The 16,069-nt window shown below is 34.0% G+C and overlaps 1 protein-coding gene across 1 annotated transcript in view; it reads right to left on the reverse strand.

Annotated features, from left to right (window-relative positions):
* LOC128877001 (uncharacterized) overlaps positions 1–7,781 on the reverse strand; it is a 76,175-nt gene extending 68,394 nt beyond the window's left edge. Inside the window, exon 1 of the mRNA XM_054123902.1 lies at positions 7,603–7,781. Within this exon, the coding sequence (XP_053979877.1) occupies positions 7,603–7,770 (168 nt within the window). The 5' untranslated portion in view covers positions 7,771–7,781. The remainder of the gene's footprint in view (positions 1–7,602) is intronic.
* Between the last annotated feature and the right edge of the window lie 8,288 nt (positions 7,782–16,069).

Raw genomic sequence — 16,069 nt, forward strand, 5'->3', positions numbered from 1 at the left:
TTCTTTTCGTTATCATTGAAAATAAAATGAAAACTTTGTCCAGAAACTTTTGCATGGCACTATATGTAGTTTTATCTCGCTGTTTCGACTATTTTTTAATTACTATACTGGAAACATTCTACGATTACAGCAGCACATGCCAATTATACGTCATGTTTCGTAGATTTTATGAATTTTTAGAAATTAATCGACTCGTTATTAATCGGAAGTCTATCTTGTGAATGTGTTTGAAGTATTATAGCTACGAGAAGGTGATATACAGTTTACTTTTAGAATTCAATTTTTACTATTTTTGCAATTATTAGGATCAATAACAGTCCTCGACTCCTGGTAGCACATGCCGATTAAACGTCACGTTTGATAGATTAGCCGATTTGCTGTTAGGCTGTTACGCCTTTGTTATCCGTCCGACTTAACAAACCGCTCTGGAGTCCTATACTGCGGTCTCGTCGAACAAAGCAAACGCACTGCCGGTTATTAGGGTAGTTAATGCGATTAGAGGGAATCCGCAAACGGATGATCGAGACGGATCCTTCAAAGCTGTTAGATCTAAGAGAACGTTCTCGGGAGATCTTGAGAGGATTTCCATTGATTAAAACATTGGGATATGGCCATGTAATGATATGCACTTGTGAGTAAAAATATGCTGATAAAGTTGACGAGCATCACTTTGAGCATTTTATAACATTAACAGTTAAGGTATTATCTTAACATTAGTTTAAATTTCTATTAATATTTTGGTGTTTAGAATAATTCTAAAGTCATGAACAAGACATTGACGAATGTAATTTGCACGGATTAACGCATTAGACTTTAACACGTTTCAAGATTTTCTTCCTAAAGAAACTACTGCATTTCTTTTATTATTTATTGAGTTACATCAAATCATGAATCATGAATCATGAATTCTGTATCTTCTTACTTTAATTATATTGTATAAGAATACATCGAACAGAATTGTCTAATTTATTTCTGAACTTAAGAATTGTACCAATGATTGACATATTTCAGAAACACAAGCTGTACTGTACTTTGTAGAACAAATTGTCTAGTTTCATGAATAAAAAATTGAGTAATAACTAGCCTGCGAGTTCCATGTATTTACAGCTATTATGCTTTATCATTAGACTGCGGATCTTTATGCATTTATAGGAAATTTGAATGTGCAAGAATCTACAAAATGTAAACGATATGCAAGAATATAAAAAAGATTGAAAGTAAAGTTCATGTAATATTTGCTGAATAAAATAAATTCCTATTTAGGTGCACTTTTTGTAGGCACGTTCGCGAAGATTTTATTTTGCATAAAGATCTGCAGTCTAATTATTAGAATTAACAAAATGTGTACATACTTTTAAACGATTTATATTGTATACAGTATTGTATATCGTATACGAGCTGCAAACAAAGGCGTAACCGTAACAGTGAAGCAATTACATTTCGGTGAAAGAACGTCAGTGAGAAATGACGATGACATCTAATCCGTTTACATCCTGTACGGGTAAGTGTGTAATAAGACGGCCTGGCCGTGCTTCCCGTACTCCGCCCTCGTAAATTGCTGGTTATCTGGAGCGACGTGATCCACGCCGCGCCATTGTCATGCTAATTCACGATTACCTGTCCTCCCTGCGCGATTCGGTCGTACGCGGTCGCGTTGTATTTGATTTGACGCTGGAGCGGCGCGGTGGCTCGCTACTTGGCGGCGATGACGAAGAGAAGGGTCCGCCATTAAGCCGCCACTCTCAAATACAACGCGCAATTAAACAGCGTCGCACGTGGTGACGCTTCTAAGCTATTAATCAGCCTAGGTGGATGCGAGCATGCGTGCACGACGTGCGGAGAATCTTTAATAACGGGATTATTAATTGTTTTTAGTCGTGACACTCTCGCCGAACCGAGCATTCGCTCGAACAACGAGATTCTCCCGTTTCGTTCATCTCCGAAAGTGGAAGGTTCCGCTTTACAGTTACAACGTGTCAAAAATCGACGCGTTACCCCGCGTTTCTTTACCGAGATTTGCGTTTCAGCGGCGAGCTGATCGCGTTCGACGAACCGCGAGATGTCGGGTAACGTAGCCTCTCGACGTTTACGGGAAACGTGTCGGGAATATTTAATTACAGGATTATTAATTGCTCTCGGTTGCGTTGCTGCGTGGGATGATGTGTAACGAGTTTCGTTCGCTTGGGATTTTGAGTCAGCAACGGTTTAAATTTTCGTTGAATCTGGTAAGGATGAACTTCTGGATTAATTAATATGCCGGGTCAAACAGAAAGGTTGTTCGGTTTTATTTTATATAAATTTCAATGTATTATTTTTTCGAAAAGTGATTTATTTAATTAAGTGAAAAATCAAGTTTATTTTCATTAGTTTCTATTATTTCCTTCCCAGACATAAGGAATTTTTAATTAAGACGAAATAAGAAATAACTGTTTCAAATAATTTATTTTAGTAGATATATGTGAAAATAAAAGTAATATTAATTCATTTGAAATAATAGCTATTTGACAGTTTAACAATTTTGTGGACTTATTTATGAGTGGAGACTCATAATCTGCTTAGTTTCGTTTAAAGAATCAATAGGTATGGATGAGTATTTTATTAAGTTAGTTAAGAGGAAAACCTTTCAAATATGTCTAACAAATGCAGAGAAAAACGAGTTATGCCTGGATTATTACACGGAAAGTTTGGGTTCTTTGAATATTAATTTGAAGTTTATTATTTTGAGGATTAGATAATGTATAATTTCATACATAACCTCTAATGAATTTGCAAAGACTCTTCCTTTCGAGAAGAAAAAGCAGCATCTAAATAAATAAACAAAGAAATTTTGTTATTTTGCAATCGTTATCATAATAATTACATTCAAATTTCTTATACCACAGATTCAATCAAAAATTACAAATTTATAGAATAGATATCTTTAAAGAAACTTCCATAGCGTCAATTCTAAAGCACAGATCGTTATAAAATTATCAGAACTTTATAAAAAATGGCTTCCGAATCATTCAGGTGTAGTATCATTTTTGAGACACGCGTATACGAGACTAAAAAAAAATGTACAGACTTTACGCACACGCAAGAGTTGGAGAGATTGAAAATCAAGTGACAGGATATCTCACGACTAACTGATCGCGAACCACCACCTACTGCACCATATTTAATGATTTCCCCTGACAGGACATTTTTATTTCTTCGAAAACCCCTTTATTGGTTTGCGATGTACTAAGAACCAATTGTAACGGAACATTTTTTTGTTATTACAGTAAAGTCTCTTTAAATACATAAATTTCTCTACGATAAATGCACAGAAGTCATCATACATATTTATTCTGTTACTACCCACCCATTTCATCGCCTCACAGCATTTTTCACCATATAACGGGACATGAATTTCGGCTGTTCGAAAATAAAAAGATTTTCAATCTTAAAATGTTCTCAGTGATGAGAAAATATATTAGAGCCCATCTGGCTGGCTCCAGACTTCCGTGGAAACTGATTTAAATTTCGCGGCCGCAGACTTCCCGTGGCGGCAATCCGACGAGTAATATCGTCGATGTTAGGGAAAAACGGCGGTATCGAGGTTACACGGATTCTTATTACCCAGCTTCTGGAAATTTGCCTGTGCAAATTAAAGGAGGAAAACTCGTTTGTCGGTCCTGGGGGCCGCGGGATCGAAACAAATTCGCCCGCGGAAGCGACGCCTGTAACACAGCCGGGCTTCCATAAAAATCATTTCTACTCTTGTTCGCTCGAAGACCGGCTGCACCTTTTTATTCTCGCACTTCTGTGCTCGCTGTAATTGGATTTCGTTGGCATTCAGGCCCCAGGGAGTGTCGCCGCGCGACTGTTTTTATGAAAAATTATTTATGCATTTGCCAGTTCCCGCGTATGTTAACGCGAGCTCGTGAAATTGATTCTGTGAATGGGGACGTTACGAACATCGGGACCCGGTAATAAGTGGCGGCGAACGAATTGGGTCAAACCCGGCGCTCGCGGTGGGGATTTAATTAAAAATTTCAATACCCATCCGATGCGTGTGTTTGGTTAATTTCTTTTCAGTGCGGGGCCGTAGCTGCGCGCTTGGTACGTCGGCAGACGAGCACGGAAAAGGCGAAAGATAGTGTAAATATTAATTTTTCCTCGTTGCTTCGAGGTTTCCTTTCCCGTCGCGCCGTTTGCTAATGTAATTTCGAACCGCTCGAATATCGACAAAAATCGCTGCTCCGATACGAAGGAATTAATTCAATTGTTATTGGCACCGGTTATTGTTACGAAGCCGTTTCCGCAATTTGGAATTCGAATGGCTTCCTATTATTGGTGTTTTACGTGTACCGGTATTATTACGGTTACCCATAAGTAATGTCGGTTTTTCATGCTGTAGGAAATTTTATTTTATTCAAGAGCTAATACAGGTTTAATTTACGATATAATCTATATTGTTGTGGACATTTTTCGTGCATTTCACTAACTCGTTTCATTAAACTGTCTATTTTTTTTTTTTTTTTTTTTTTTTTTTTAAGGTATTAAACCCCATACGAGATTATTAGTAGTATGCATATGGTGTGCATATTATCAGTACATATATTCATTTACATTATAATGTATGAAGGACAATACAATACAAGAAAACAGTTTCGAAAAAGAATACAAAAACATGAATCAAGAGGCTTATCATTGAAGATATATACAATGGTTTTTCAGGAATTTGTAAATAATTATCAGCGGTTGAACAACAGAGTTGTACAAAAAAGCATACACCATATATTATCCAATTTAATATATTATTATTCAATATAATTTAATATGAAGGAAATATAAATTATTTCATACTTTTAAGCAATTATGTCTACAGCTGGTGAGTATTCATGTAAATACTTCATTTCATACTTATATTCATATTACATACTTTTTAGTGCAGTTTTAATATTTTTTCGAAGTCGGTAATATTTTTTATCCAAAAATTATCTTATTGTATAAACGTCTTGCGAATCGTCTAGCATGCTCAAAACTATAAAATAGACTAGAATACGATGTATTTACCTCAGTCCCAATCGATTCTGTTCAGCGAAACAATACATATACATATATATAAAATACAATACATACAATATTTTACGTTGGTTATCTCAGGTTACAATCAATTCTTCGATAAAACAAAAATAAGATTGGTTGTCACAATGCACAAGTGCACTGTGAGTATACTGTCCTGTAAAAATTTGTTACTATTTACAGTGGAATGGGAAAAAACGTTATTCGAACAATTATATTTTTACGTTAACCCTAGAGAAAGTTTCGACTGACTCCATTCATCTCTGAATTATTACATCTGTATTTACAGATAATTTACTCGTAACAATGTTACTAGCATATGAATTCTATTCACATTACACTAAGAATCATAAAAATAGAAAATTTGAGAATAGAATATTTTACGATTAAACCAGCACATGTCAATTATACGTCATGTTTCAGAAATTTTATGAATTTTTAGAAATTAACCGACTCGTTATTAATCGGAAGTCTATCTTGTGAATGTGCTTAAAGTCAAGTATTAAATCTCCAAAAGGTATAAAAGATATAGCATATTCAAGAAGAAGATTGAAACTTTAAACGACGCTAAGTTAAATTTCAGTCATCGCTACGAAATGAATGCATATCCCTAATTCTTCGCCACTCAGCAAACCTGCGAAGTTTCATCAAAATTGAGATGGGAGGGATACTTGGCGACTGTTCCGTGCGAGCGGGCACCTTTCTCCTCGCGGCATCCGACTTCGTTAAGGTTTCTAGAGATTACGGAAGTCTCCGCGGCAGCGTTGCGCGAGAACATTCAGCGTTCACAATGAATTAGGAAAAGCAGACAATCTCGTGTGGAGGGCCACGGATGAACCTGACTGGAGCTGGAGAAAAGAGTCCTGGAAGAGGTCACGGGAGTGGGGCGAGGGGTGGAGATAGAAGGTCGGGTTGGAGGCTGCAAAAAGTGCAGCCAGCGGGACGACAAATCAAATTTTCGCTCCGACTGCACGGGGCCGCGGCCCATTGTTGCTTTTTATATGCAAAGCAAGGCTAAATTATGGCGGGAGAAAGGAGGCGGACGGATCCTGCGGACGGGTCGTACCCATTGTGGTACTTGCTGACCGGAAGCATCATTGTACTACCGCTGCTGTGAGTGGTAGCTTCTATTTAAATGTATTTCGTACGCTGTTCCAGTCACTTGTCCCTTTTCGGCCGGGGTTGTACGTGTTCCCCTCTTTTCAAATGGAACGCGGTGCGCGATGTTCGCGAAATTTTTGCGGCCATCTAACAATTTAAACAGCTTTTTCTTCAGGCCCGATCGTGACGGAACTCACGATTCCTCGGTTGCGCGAGAACTCCTGCGACTGGATGGTAGTTCTGTTCAATTTTGAGAGGAAGCAATGCTAGAATGCGTTATGGAGGCACACCATACTAATGGCTTCAAAATAGATGCATTTATTGAGAATTTAATCCTGTTAATTCATTCGATGGTCGTTCAAATATAAACCGAATTTTGTTGACACAGATTTATTGAGGATAGATAAAAAATATTAATGGATTGATGTACTTTTCTACGTAGATTCTTTCAACAGAAATACATGTAAAGAAAGGATGCTTTCTTCAAGTACTCGTACAATTGGTTACTGGAGTAGCCAACTCCTTTTTTCCCTAAAGGGATTAGAAAGCTTCCTATCTGACAAAGGAAATGTATCCTGTTGAAGAAAAGAACATAGAAAAATATGGGATTCCATTTACTTTTGTATCTATCATCAATAAAGTCGTGTTCAAAAATTCCGGTTTACATTTTAATGAGCCTCGTATATATAAACTACATGGATTGTCAAAATATTAAAAAGAAAATCGACAAAATGACGGCACTTCAAACTTACATTTTCGATTTTTTTAGATAATTTGTATTTTTGGTAGCACGAGAAGGAAAATAATATTTTTAAATATCAAAACTATCCCTGTTCAAAACATACTTGTAGTGTATTTTATTATTTGAAAAACAGCGTTTCGAGGAGAATGCGTTTTGAAGAATTTAAACAACCAAATTATTTTCAAAAATATTTATTTTTTAACCTAGAATAAAAGAGTACCTCCTCAAAGTTTCGTGTTCAATCTCCATAACAAAACAACTTGTGACACGGTTACAACATTGGCAATTTTGACATTTTTGTTGATACTAAATTTGGTACAATATTTTAACACATTTGCAACCAGCAGATATTTTACGTTTCTAATACCAAGTACTGACGAAAACAATAAAATTCTGAAGCTAGACACCACATATTTTATCGTTAGAGCGAAGATAAAAATTACAAAACATGTTTTGAAATATCAATGTTGTAAATATGTAGTATATAAAATAAAAAGATTTTCAGAATATTTTTATAACCAGGAATCGAATTTGAAAAGACGTGAATTCACGTCAGAGAATGTGTTAAAATTCTTAAACAACATGAATATTGAATCAACATTTATCTCTGGACCCAAAATAAAATAATACCCCATAAGTTGCTGTGCATGGGCCAAAAAATTCTCATTTAATATCATTTTCCGCTAGTATTCGATTCTGTTGATACGTACTATTGTGCGGCATACTCGTGCAGAATTCATACGTGCTCCATCATGTTTCGATGCTACTTTCGATATGCTGGATCCAATCACTGGTGTACTCACTTTATCGTATTTCACTTGCACGTAATAACGTGCCACAATTACGCACCTCATTGTATCGATCGCCGTTATGATCATCGTCGTCCACGTTATTATCGTTCCCGATCGTTGTTGTCGTTCGCATGATCGTGTCCACTGTCATCATCGTTATCATCGTCATCGCGCTCTTCGCCCACGATATTCATCGACGATCGTCGCGGCCGTGAGTATCGATTGAATTTAGCATAATCTGGCGTTCTATGGACGGCGTAATTGACTGCGACTCATCGCAAACCACGCGACGCAATCATCATCAAATTTCATTAGAGTTTTTACAGTGTTATCGAATGCAATTGTAATCTCATGGAATTTTTAATCCACTACTTGAACTCTTTGTGACAAACTTTTATTAACTCTTTGGAACACACGATTTTAAATAAAAATAAAACTCGAGCTGCATAGTATATAATTACTTATACAGCTATAAAAGTAGTATAAAATACGAAAAAACATGTATTTTTTACTTTAAAAGGATTTATTCACTTATAATAAATTTATAAGATACAAAACAATAATATTTATCACGATAAAAGGTGAAAGTTAACATTAATGCTCGATTCATCAATTTTACTAATATGTTTTGATATCAACTTCATACGAAAATATCTTGTAAATATCCAGTCAAATTTGATCAGAATCAGTCATATTTATAGAAAAAGCTATTAAACATAAAATTTAATAATATAGGTATATTAGACGTACGAATCAGGTCATTTTTAACCATTTGATTTTATGTTATTGTTACATTACAAGTTCTTCATTATTTCATATTATTCAATTTATTTATACAGAGTTCATTATATTTTAACAATTTCGGCATTTTTCATTCATTATGTTCCTCTACATATCATTTCATCAAAATTACATTTCCACGTTTAATGCAACTTCTTTTTACTAACATATATATTTTGCTCATATTCTGAAATCAGTTTCCAATCTGAACCGAAAATAATTAAATACTTTTACATTAAAGATCTTAAAAAATAGTGAAATTTACTTCTAAAATTTATTACTATCAATTCCACTGAAAGGATGTTTGCAGTGTCGACTCCGTTCATCTCGGCCATGCTTCACTTTTTAATTAATCGGTTGATTAATTAATACTCGGTACAACGGAGGATATAAAAAGTACAAATTGCGTTTCGTACGTTCGAACTTCAATCGGTTCATTTTTCTGACAGCGTCGAGTGGTTGTTAATAACAGTGAGCACAATGCAGCGAAGAAATTGCGAGGCCGGCGTGGCCAGTGTGCGTTTCCAAAGCGGCGCAGCGTTTCATTCGAGGCAGCTATTGTCAAGAAAGGAAACGAAGGAAAAATTCAATGTTCGACATGCGCTCGGTGGAACCGCGTCTCCGCTGCCTCTCTAGCGACATAACTTCTGCAAAATTTACTGGCGTGCAGTGCTGTACCACCCGCCACGATTTACCTGTACTTTTATCGTCCAGTACACTTTACGTGCGCACACCCACGAGTTCACATTCAAAGGTAGAGGGAGAGAAAGAGTGTGAGTGGGAGCCAGCTGTCGGTTGCACGAGGTCGTAAGTATTTCTGTACACACCATCAGCGAAATAGCTGCATACATACGTTGATGCATACGTGCGTGTGTACAGGCATACTGAATGTTCGTGTTATCAATATTCAACGTTTTCCTCATATGTAAGCAATATGTCAAATCGGTTAGTTATTTATCTCGCGTCAATTTGTGTGGTACCTTCTTTATAAATAAATAGCAAGTTTACTTAAAAAAAGCACAGAATTAATTTTTACACTGACTAATTTTTTAGTAAATGCTTTTGACCATTTAGATTTTAATATTTTTCAAAATTTACTAAAGTTATGTATAGTACAGTAAATTCTTCAATGCAACAAAAATAAGAAAGGATTAGTCATATGTGTTTTATTAAAAAATCATCTCTCTTGAATTTTACAAAGTAGCACTGTACTATTTTTCCAATCATATAATTTTGACCAAATACGTTTTTTGTAACTTCCACCGCTCTTTTCCAAAGTTTATACACTTATAACAAAATTACACAATTGTTTAGTGGATTCATAACTGTTTATAATGAGGCTACAATATTTTTATCCTTAACTGATTTCATATTTAATACATGTGTCTTATAGTATACTTCTCCCTCTTTAATACAGTTATAAACAAATAGCTGCATTCCAGACTAAAATGAATGCTACCAGTCCCTTCAATTAAAACATAGAAAAGTGACATTTTATATATATCAACAAAATATAAATTTGAAGAATGGATATATAGCCATTCATATTAGACAATTTTTTTTGCCAAACATTGTATAAGATACTGTAAACTTGCTTTTCTGATATGTTGTTAGGGACCACTTAGAGAATATATCTAGATTTGCAACCCTCAGAAACGTGAGTTTTCAGGTTACAGCCGAAAACCGCGAAATTTTTGCACTTTTTTCAATTTTTCGCAACATTGAAAGAAGTCATTGTTACCTTTTTTTAAGTAAATTAAATTTCCTATAATTTAAGATTTGTTGCTGCTCTGTATCTCTTTTAGTTCCAGAGATACCAAAAAAGCAAGTTTACAATATTTTATGCAATGTTTGGTGTCTAAAATGGCTAAAATGCCTAATACAAAATATTTTATATCATATCACTGTTTGTACACCTCTATTACCTCTATAGTATTATTATTATTCATTACTAATTCGTTTTTTTTTTATTTTCAGGTGAGTGACAAGAACTCAGCATACAGAAACATCCACAAAAAATTTACAAAGAAATTTGTCATGGTACAGGTATTTATCATAATTATTTACTATTAGTAAAGAAGTATTAAGGTTTCTCCCGCATATAAAAAACTTAATGGTTAATTGCATAAAAATATTTCTTATAAAATGAAACTCAAGCAAAATGATGTTTATATTTGATGTTTATTCTATGAATATACGTTGTAATTGTTCATTGTGCGTAAAATATCCTTTGATGATTCAGTGTATTGATTTCATATTTTGCAGCTTTTATTAGAATATTTTTGTTGTATTTAGTTATATTGTGTTGTCCTAGCATTAAAGTTACATCAACATTAGATATTGTTTCGTTTCAATCTTATTTTTTAAGAAACATTATGAATCAAATACATACTGCATGATTTTGTTAACTAAATTGAATGTTTTAATGACTAGACTGCGAATTTTATGCATTTATAACGTACACTAATATGAAAAACATGCCAGATTATGTACATAATGCGTGTTAAATATATTTTAAAATGAGTATAATAATATTTTTATATTGCTTTGCATAAGTAGACACATCTTTTGGTTATGTTCAGCATGCTATTACATTAGTTTGTATCGTAAATGCATAAAATTCGCAGTCTAGTAATAACTTTACTTTCCATCATAAACAAAGTTATGAAGTGGCAAAGAAAAAATTGTAAAGTATCCGAATATTAAAATTACTCATTGTTGTTGATGCAACTGTCTTACTACTGAGTCTTTCATAAAAGTCGTTACAATTCCCTGTAATTAGTTTCTGTGTGATGTTTCTGTGATGTTGCAGTCCTCGGACTCGCGTTTCATCTCATGGTAATTGATAAGTTACCATGTTCGACTTGGCCGTTTCCCATTATTATTGGATCCTTTAATATTTTATTAAAGAGCATCCTTCATTAAAACACGGCAGAAGCCGAACCGTGATTTTGCCGCGGCGCCGGTTCAACAGTTCCGGTCGCGTGTTCCGAAATCCTCCTTTATCTCGTGTTTCGTGCAGCTAATATCGCGTCAAAGGGCATCGTTGCATCCATAATGTTCATGAGTTCACGGCATAGAGCGAATAACGAGGTCGTGGCACGGTAACGAGCCATCAGGAACCAGCTGAGGTCCCAGGGAATATCGGCAGACATAACGGGGAAAAAAGTTACAATTGAAAATAGAGTAGAATATGCATTATTTGAAATTAATAGCAAAGCCAAGACACTTGGGTTAACCCTTCGCAACCTCGCGTGACTTTGAGGACATCTGACATAATCACCTACGTTATCGAAGTCTGATATAAGGAAGGACTCCTTTTCTTTTTATTAGCTTCGAGGCAATCTTCATTATTCTTTTGTAGTCAAACTATCGCTTGATATAAAAATTTGAAATTTGATACATTTATTTATTTATATTATATTTTATGTCTCAAAATTTAGAGCTCAAATATTTTGATAAAAATACATTTTCTATTCGAAATTTGAAAATTTGTAAATCAAGTCGGAAGAAAAGCGTTGCTTGATTAGTTTATAGGCGTACGCTGGTTAGCAAATAATTGGATATACGTGAAAGTAATGTAATACAAAAATATTGGTTATCAATAGATCTAAAAAGAAGTCAACGATATGATATACCTAGCTTTTAAGTTTAAATCACAATAACGTTTTTTATGTTAAAAATGAATTGAAAATTATGATGAAGACATTTCACAAATATAAAATTTGCCCTTTACAGGATGTTATTTGGTCGCATAGTTTATGATAGATAATGAAAAATGAAAACATAGTAAAATAAACAGAATAAAACTAATAAAATAAAATTAAACTGATGTTAACTAAAAGTTGACCCATTTTGAATTGTCATTATTTTTCTAAGCATAGAATGTAAATACAGGAATAAAATAAAAATGATTAAGTAACCTCTCTTCAATAGTTACAATTCTATTATGTTACTATTTTACCACAATTTCAACAATCCAAGTCAGAAAAAAGGATGAAAGGAACTTTTACAGGCTTTTTTATTACAATTTCATTCATCTTTCAAGCTTGCGCGACATACTTGCCCACGCACTCGCGTGCATGTGGTTTTTGTAACTCTTTTTGCTTTAGTTTCGGTTTGTTCATGGTTTTTCTTTTCCCTCCAGCCTGACGGGTTGATTTCAATGATTACTTCGTTTGAGTGTTCGACGCGTACACGTTTTCTGGACAGGTTTGTTTTAGTCCACCCGGGAGCTGACGTCGCAACGCACGACAAATTGCGGTTGGAAGCATTCGAGCGCCGAGTTGCGCAAAGAATGTTTAGTGTTTCTTCTCGTTTCGCGATTGAGTGTTTGTGAGACTGGTTCTATGTTTGGAGAAACAGTCGTTGTTTGTTCTTAAATCAACGAATCCGCCTGTTCCACATCAACGTCATATCTAGGTACCTCAAACCGGTTGCAATTCTTTTATGTTAGGTACTATAGTACTACTATTTTTGATGACGCCTCATAATGATTGATTTTCACAATGTAGATGAACAAAATTTTAAAAGTAATTTTCATGGACCTTTTTAATTGAAGTTTTATCTGTTTCATAATTTGTAAATAAGAAATGGAGATACAAGGAATAAAATAATAACAATTACATAATTTGTTTAACGATTTTTCAATCAGAAGTGCTGCTAGTGTTGATTATTCTAATGCGTTATATAATCAGCAAATTAGTTTAGCTTAATTTAGAAAATGGTAATTATTGATAGAATACAATAGGTAAATATGTAGGTTATTTCTGGAGTCAACAGAAATCTCACTGAAATTATTAAATATATATACAGTGTCTAATAATAAAGAAAAGAATGTTATATAGAGAACAAAAAATTCGTCAATATAACAATCTCAAACTAAATATGCAACACATATGTACGTAGTTGTAAATACCATTTTAAATTTGAGGATATATTTTAAATTTTTCTAATAAAAAGCCATACTCGTTAAAATAATTTTCGTAAGATTAGGTATTACAACTAAGCAGTAATTTGTGAACTATGGATACCTACTTTATATTCCTTGTAGAATCTTATCTAATTTTGTGCTCATTAAAATTAGAAGTCTTTTGAAAGGACTCTCATCAAATTGTAAAATTGTAACTACTTTTGGTACAGATTTTTTGTTAACACTTTATCACCGCAAAAATCTTACAAATAAATATGACATTTCCTTACTCCGAATTTTAAATAAATAATAAACTCCTTGTTGCTGTGAATTTATTTATGGAAACGTTTATTTAGTTACGGTCGTTTGTATTCGATGTTGATAGTATCGACAGCGACATGGTAGTCAAACGAAGCCAAAGTTCTTGGGAATATAATTTACATTTCGCCCGAGCACTACAAACGTTCGGATAATTGTGTTGTCCATCACGTTACAGTTAACAACTTCCTACATTTCTGACAGAGTTTCAAATGAACAATTCCGCTTATTTCGCCAACGCATGCTTTCGTCCAGACCAATGTTGCCAATTGCCAACATGCCATTGCACGGAACGAAATTGTTGTCCCAGCAGGTCAGTAGGCATGGAAATTTTTAGCTCAATCTGAATCCCAGCATGTCGCGAATTTCATAACACAACTAGGGTATCAGCTATCGAGAATTTGCGAAAACTTTAACAATTTTTTATGCGAAAACGGTTCGTCTCCGGTATGTGGGTGCTTTGAAGCTTTTTACCTACTCCTCGAGTAGACTTTTTTTAAATTAAACAAAATTTTGACCTTAAATTTCGAGATCATAATGGATTTTGCGGACGGTTTATTTTGCAAATGGCCACCGATCCAGATGCGTACAATAACCCCTGAAAGTGATGACCATTAATTTTTTTACACCCTGTACTGGAGGGAAAGTACATCCTGAATGTCAAATTAGATGTACATAGTTCTAGTATTAATGTACTCTGGTAATTCCAAAATTGAGCTAAGCAATTCGAACACAGTTTAGACGTGATCCTTCGGTCGGTTCTGTTGGCTTAGGATCTGTACATAAACGTGAAGTCCATTGACAATTCCATGTTTGCAGTTTCTGCTTGTATACACAAATGCATTTTGCATGCTGAGATGAATGGTATAATTTAAACAACACACAAACCAATGCCTGAAAGGTCTACTATGCCGATAAATAAATACAATAACACGTAGAAATATGTATTTTGAGAATATTTTACAAGTGGTTTGCAATTGTAAACTTCATATATACGTATTGTATATACTATATGATATGTTTTCTATTTTACAAATTTATGAATTAACTTAGTAGAAATTACATGTATCTATCATTGTATTATAATTTCAAATATGAAAAGTTTTGTTGCCTTCATTCATAGATTTATTGTTTACGATAGATATTTATAACTTCTTATATATTAATTTTCAGCTAATACAATTGCAATACATATAGACTCTAAGAATGATTTTAAAAAACATAATACTATGGCTAAAGTGCAACTTTCAACGCTCTTGTTTTCATTTATTCATTTCTTGTTTAAAATAAATATTTCCATCTTTTTATATGTTAATTTCCAACAAATACATTTCCAACCTATATAGATACATAGATTTTAAGGTTGGTTTAAAAAAAGAATCAAAGTATATGTAATAAAAAGACAATGACAAAAAGACATGTATATAAACACACAGGCGTTAAACTACAACTTCCGATGAAAATATAATTTTTAAATAATCTCTCGTTTGAAACTGCAAAAATGTTATTCTTTCATTGAAATATAATCACTACACTAATGCTTATCTACTGATGTAATAACACTCTACTGTTTAATAACACTAATCGCGACTTATTGTTAGTCCTCTACGTTACAAAAGTTGTTCTCACGTCGCATTATTATGTACTATCGTTCGAAAGCATTAGAAACTGTAATATTTCTTGACCGTTACCCAAACCACAGTGTTGTGAATTCCAAAACAATGTCGGACGTCGTCGGGCCAATGGCAAGTGTAACTACTGCGCTAAATTCATTAAAGAAGTCGCTACATTACATTTACCATCGGTGGCAAAACCACTGAGGTTGCATATGTTAAGTAAGGTGCAACACGAGGAACGTCAATTGTTTAATTAACACGGTGCCACAATCGGACTTCAAGTTTCCACGGCAGTTTACGTAAAGCAGTAGTTGCATGTAGTTTTGATGGACCTTTATGCATAATGTCTACCAATTATTAAACTATTCCCAGTAAATTTACATCGAACTACTGTTCACATGGCAGGATTATCTCTGCAAATTATTTCTCATCAACAACAACCAACCTGCCATTTAATAACACAGGGCTTTATCGCGTATCGCATATATTATTTGTGTAGTAGTGTTTAGTTTATATGAAAGATATGGTTGAAGAATTAGGTAAAATATGTGCTTTGAGGAATAGCATACAATGAATGAATGTTAATACTTTAGAAACGAGTATTCACCTGATACAGTAAATTATATTTTTCTGTTTCAAATATTTTATCAAATAATAACATAAAAAGTGATCAGATTCCACTTTCACTTAAGAATGAATATGATATACAATACATATAATATAATTATTAAATAAATAACATATATACAATTTCTTACTA

This window comes from Hylaeus volcanicus, chromosome 5, assembly GCF_026283585.1.
Source record: "Hylaeus volcanicus isolate JK05 chromosome 5, UHH_iyHylVolc1.0_haploid, whole genome shotgun sequence".
Classification (NCBI taxonomy): Eukaryota; Metazoa; Arthropoda; class Insecta; order Hymenoptera; family Colletidae; genus Hylaeus; species Hylaeus volcanicus.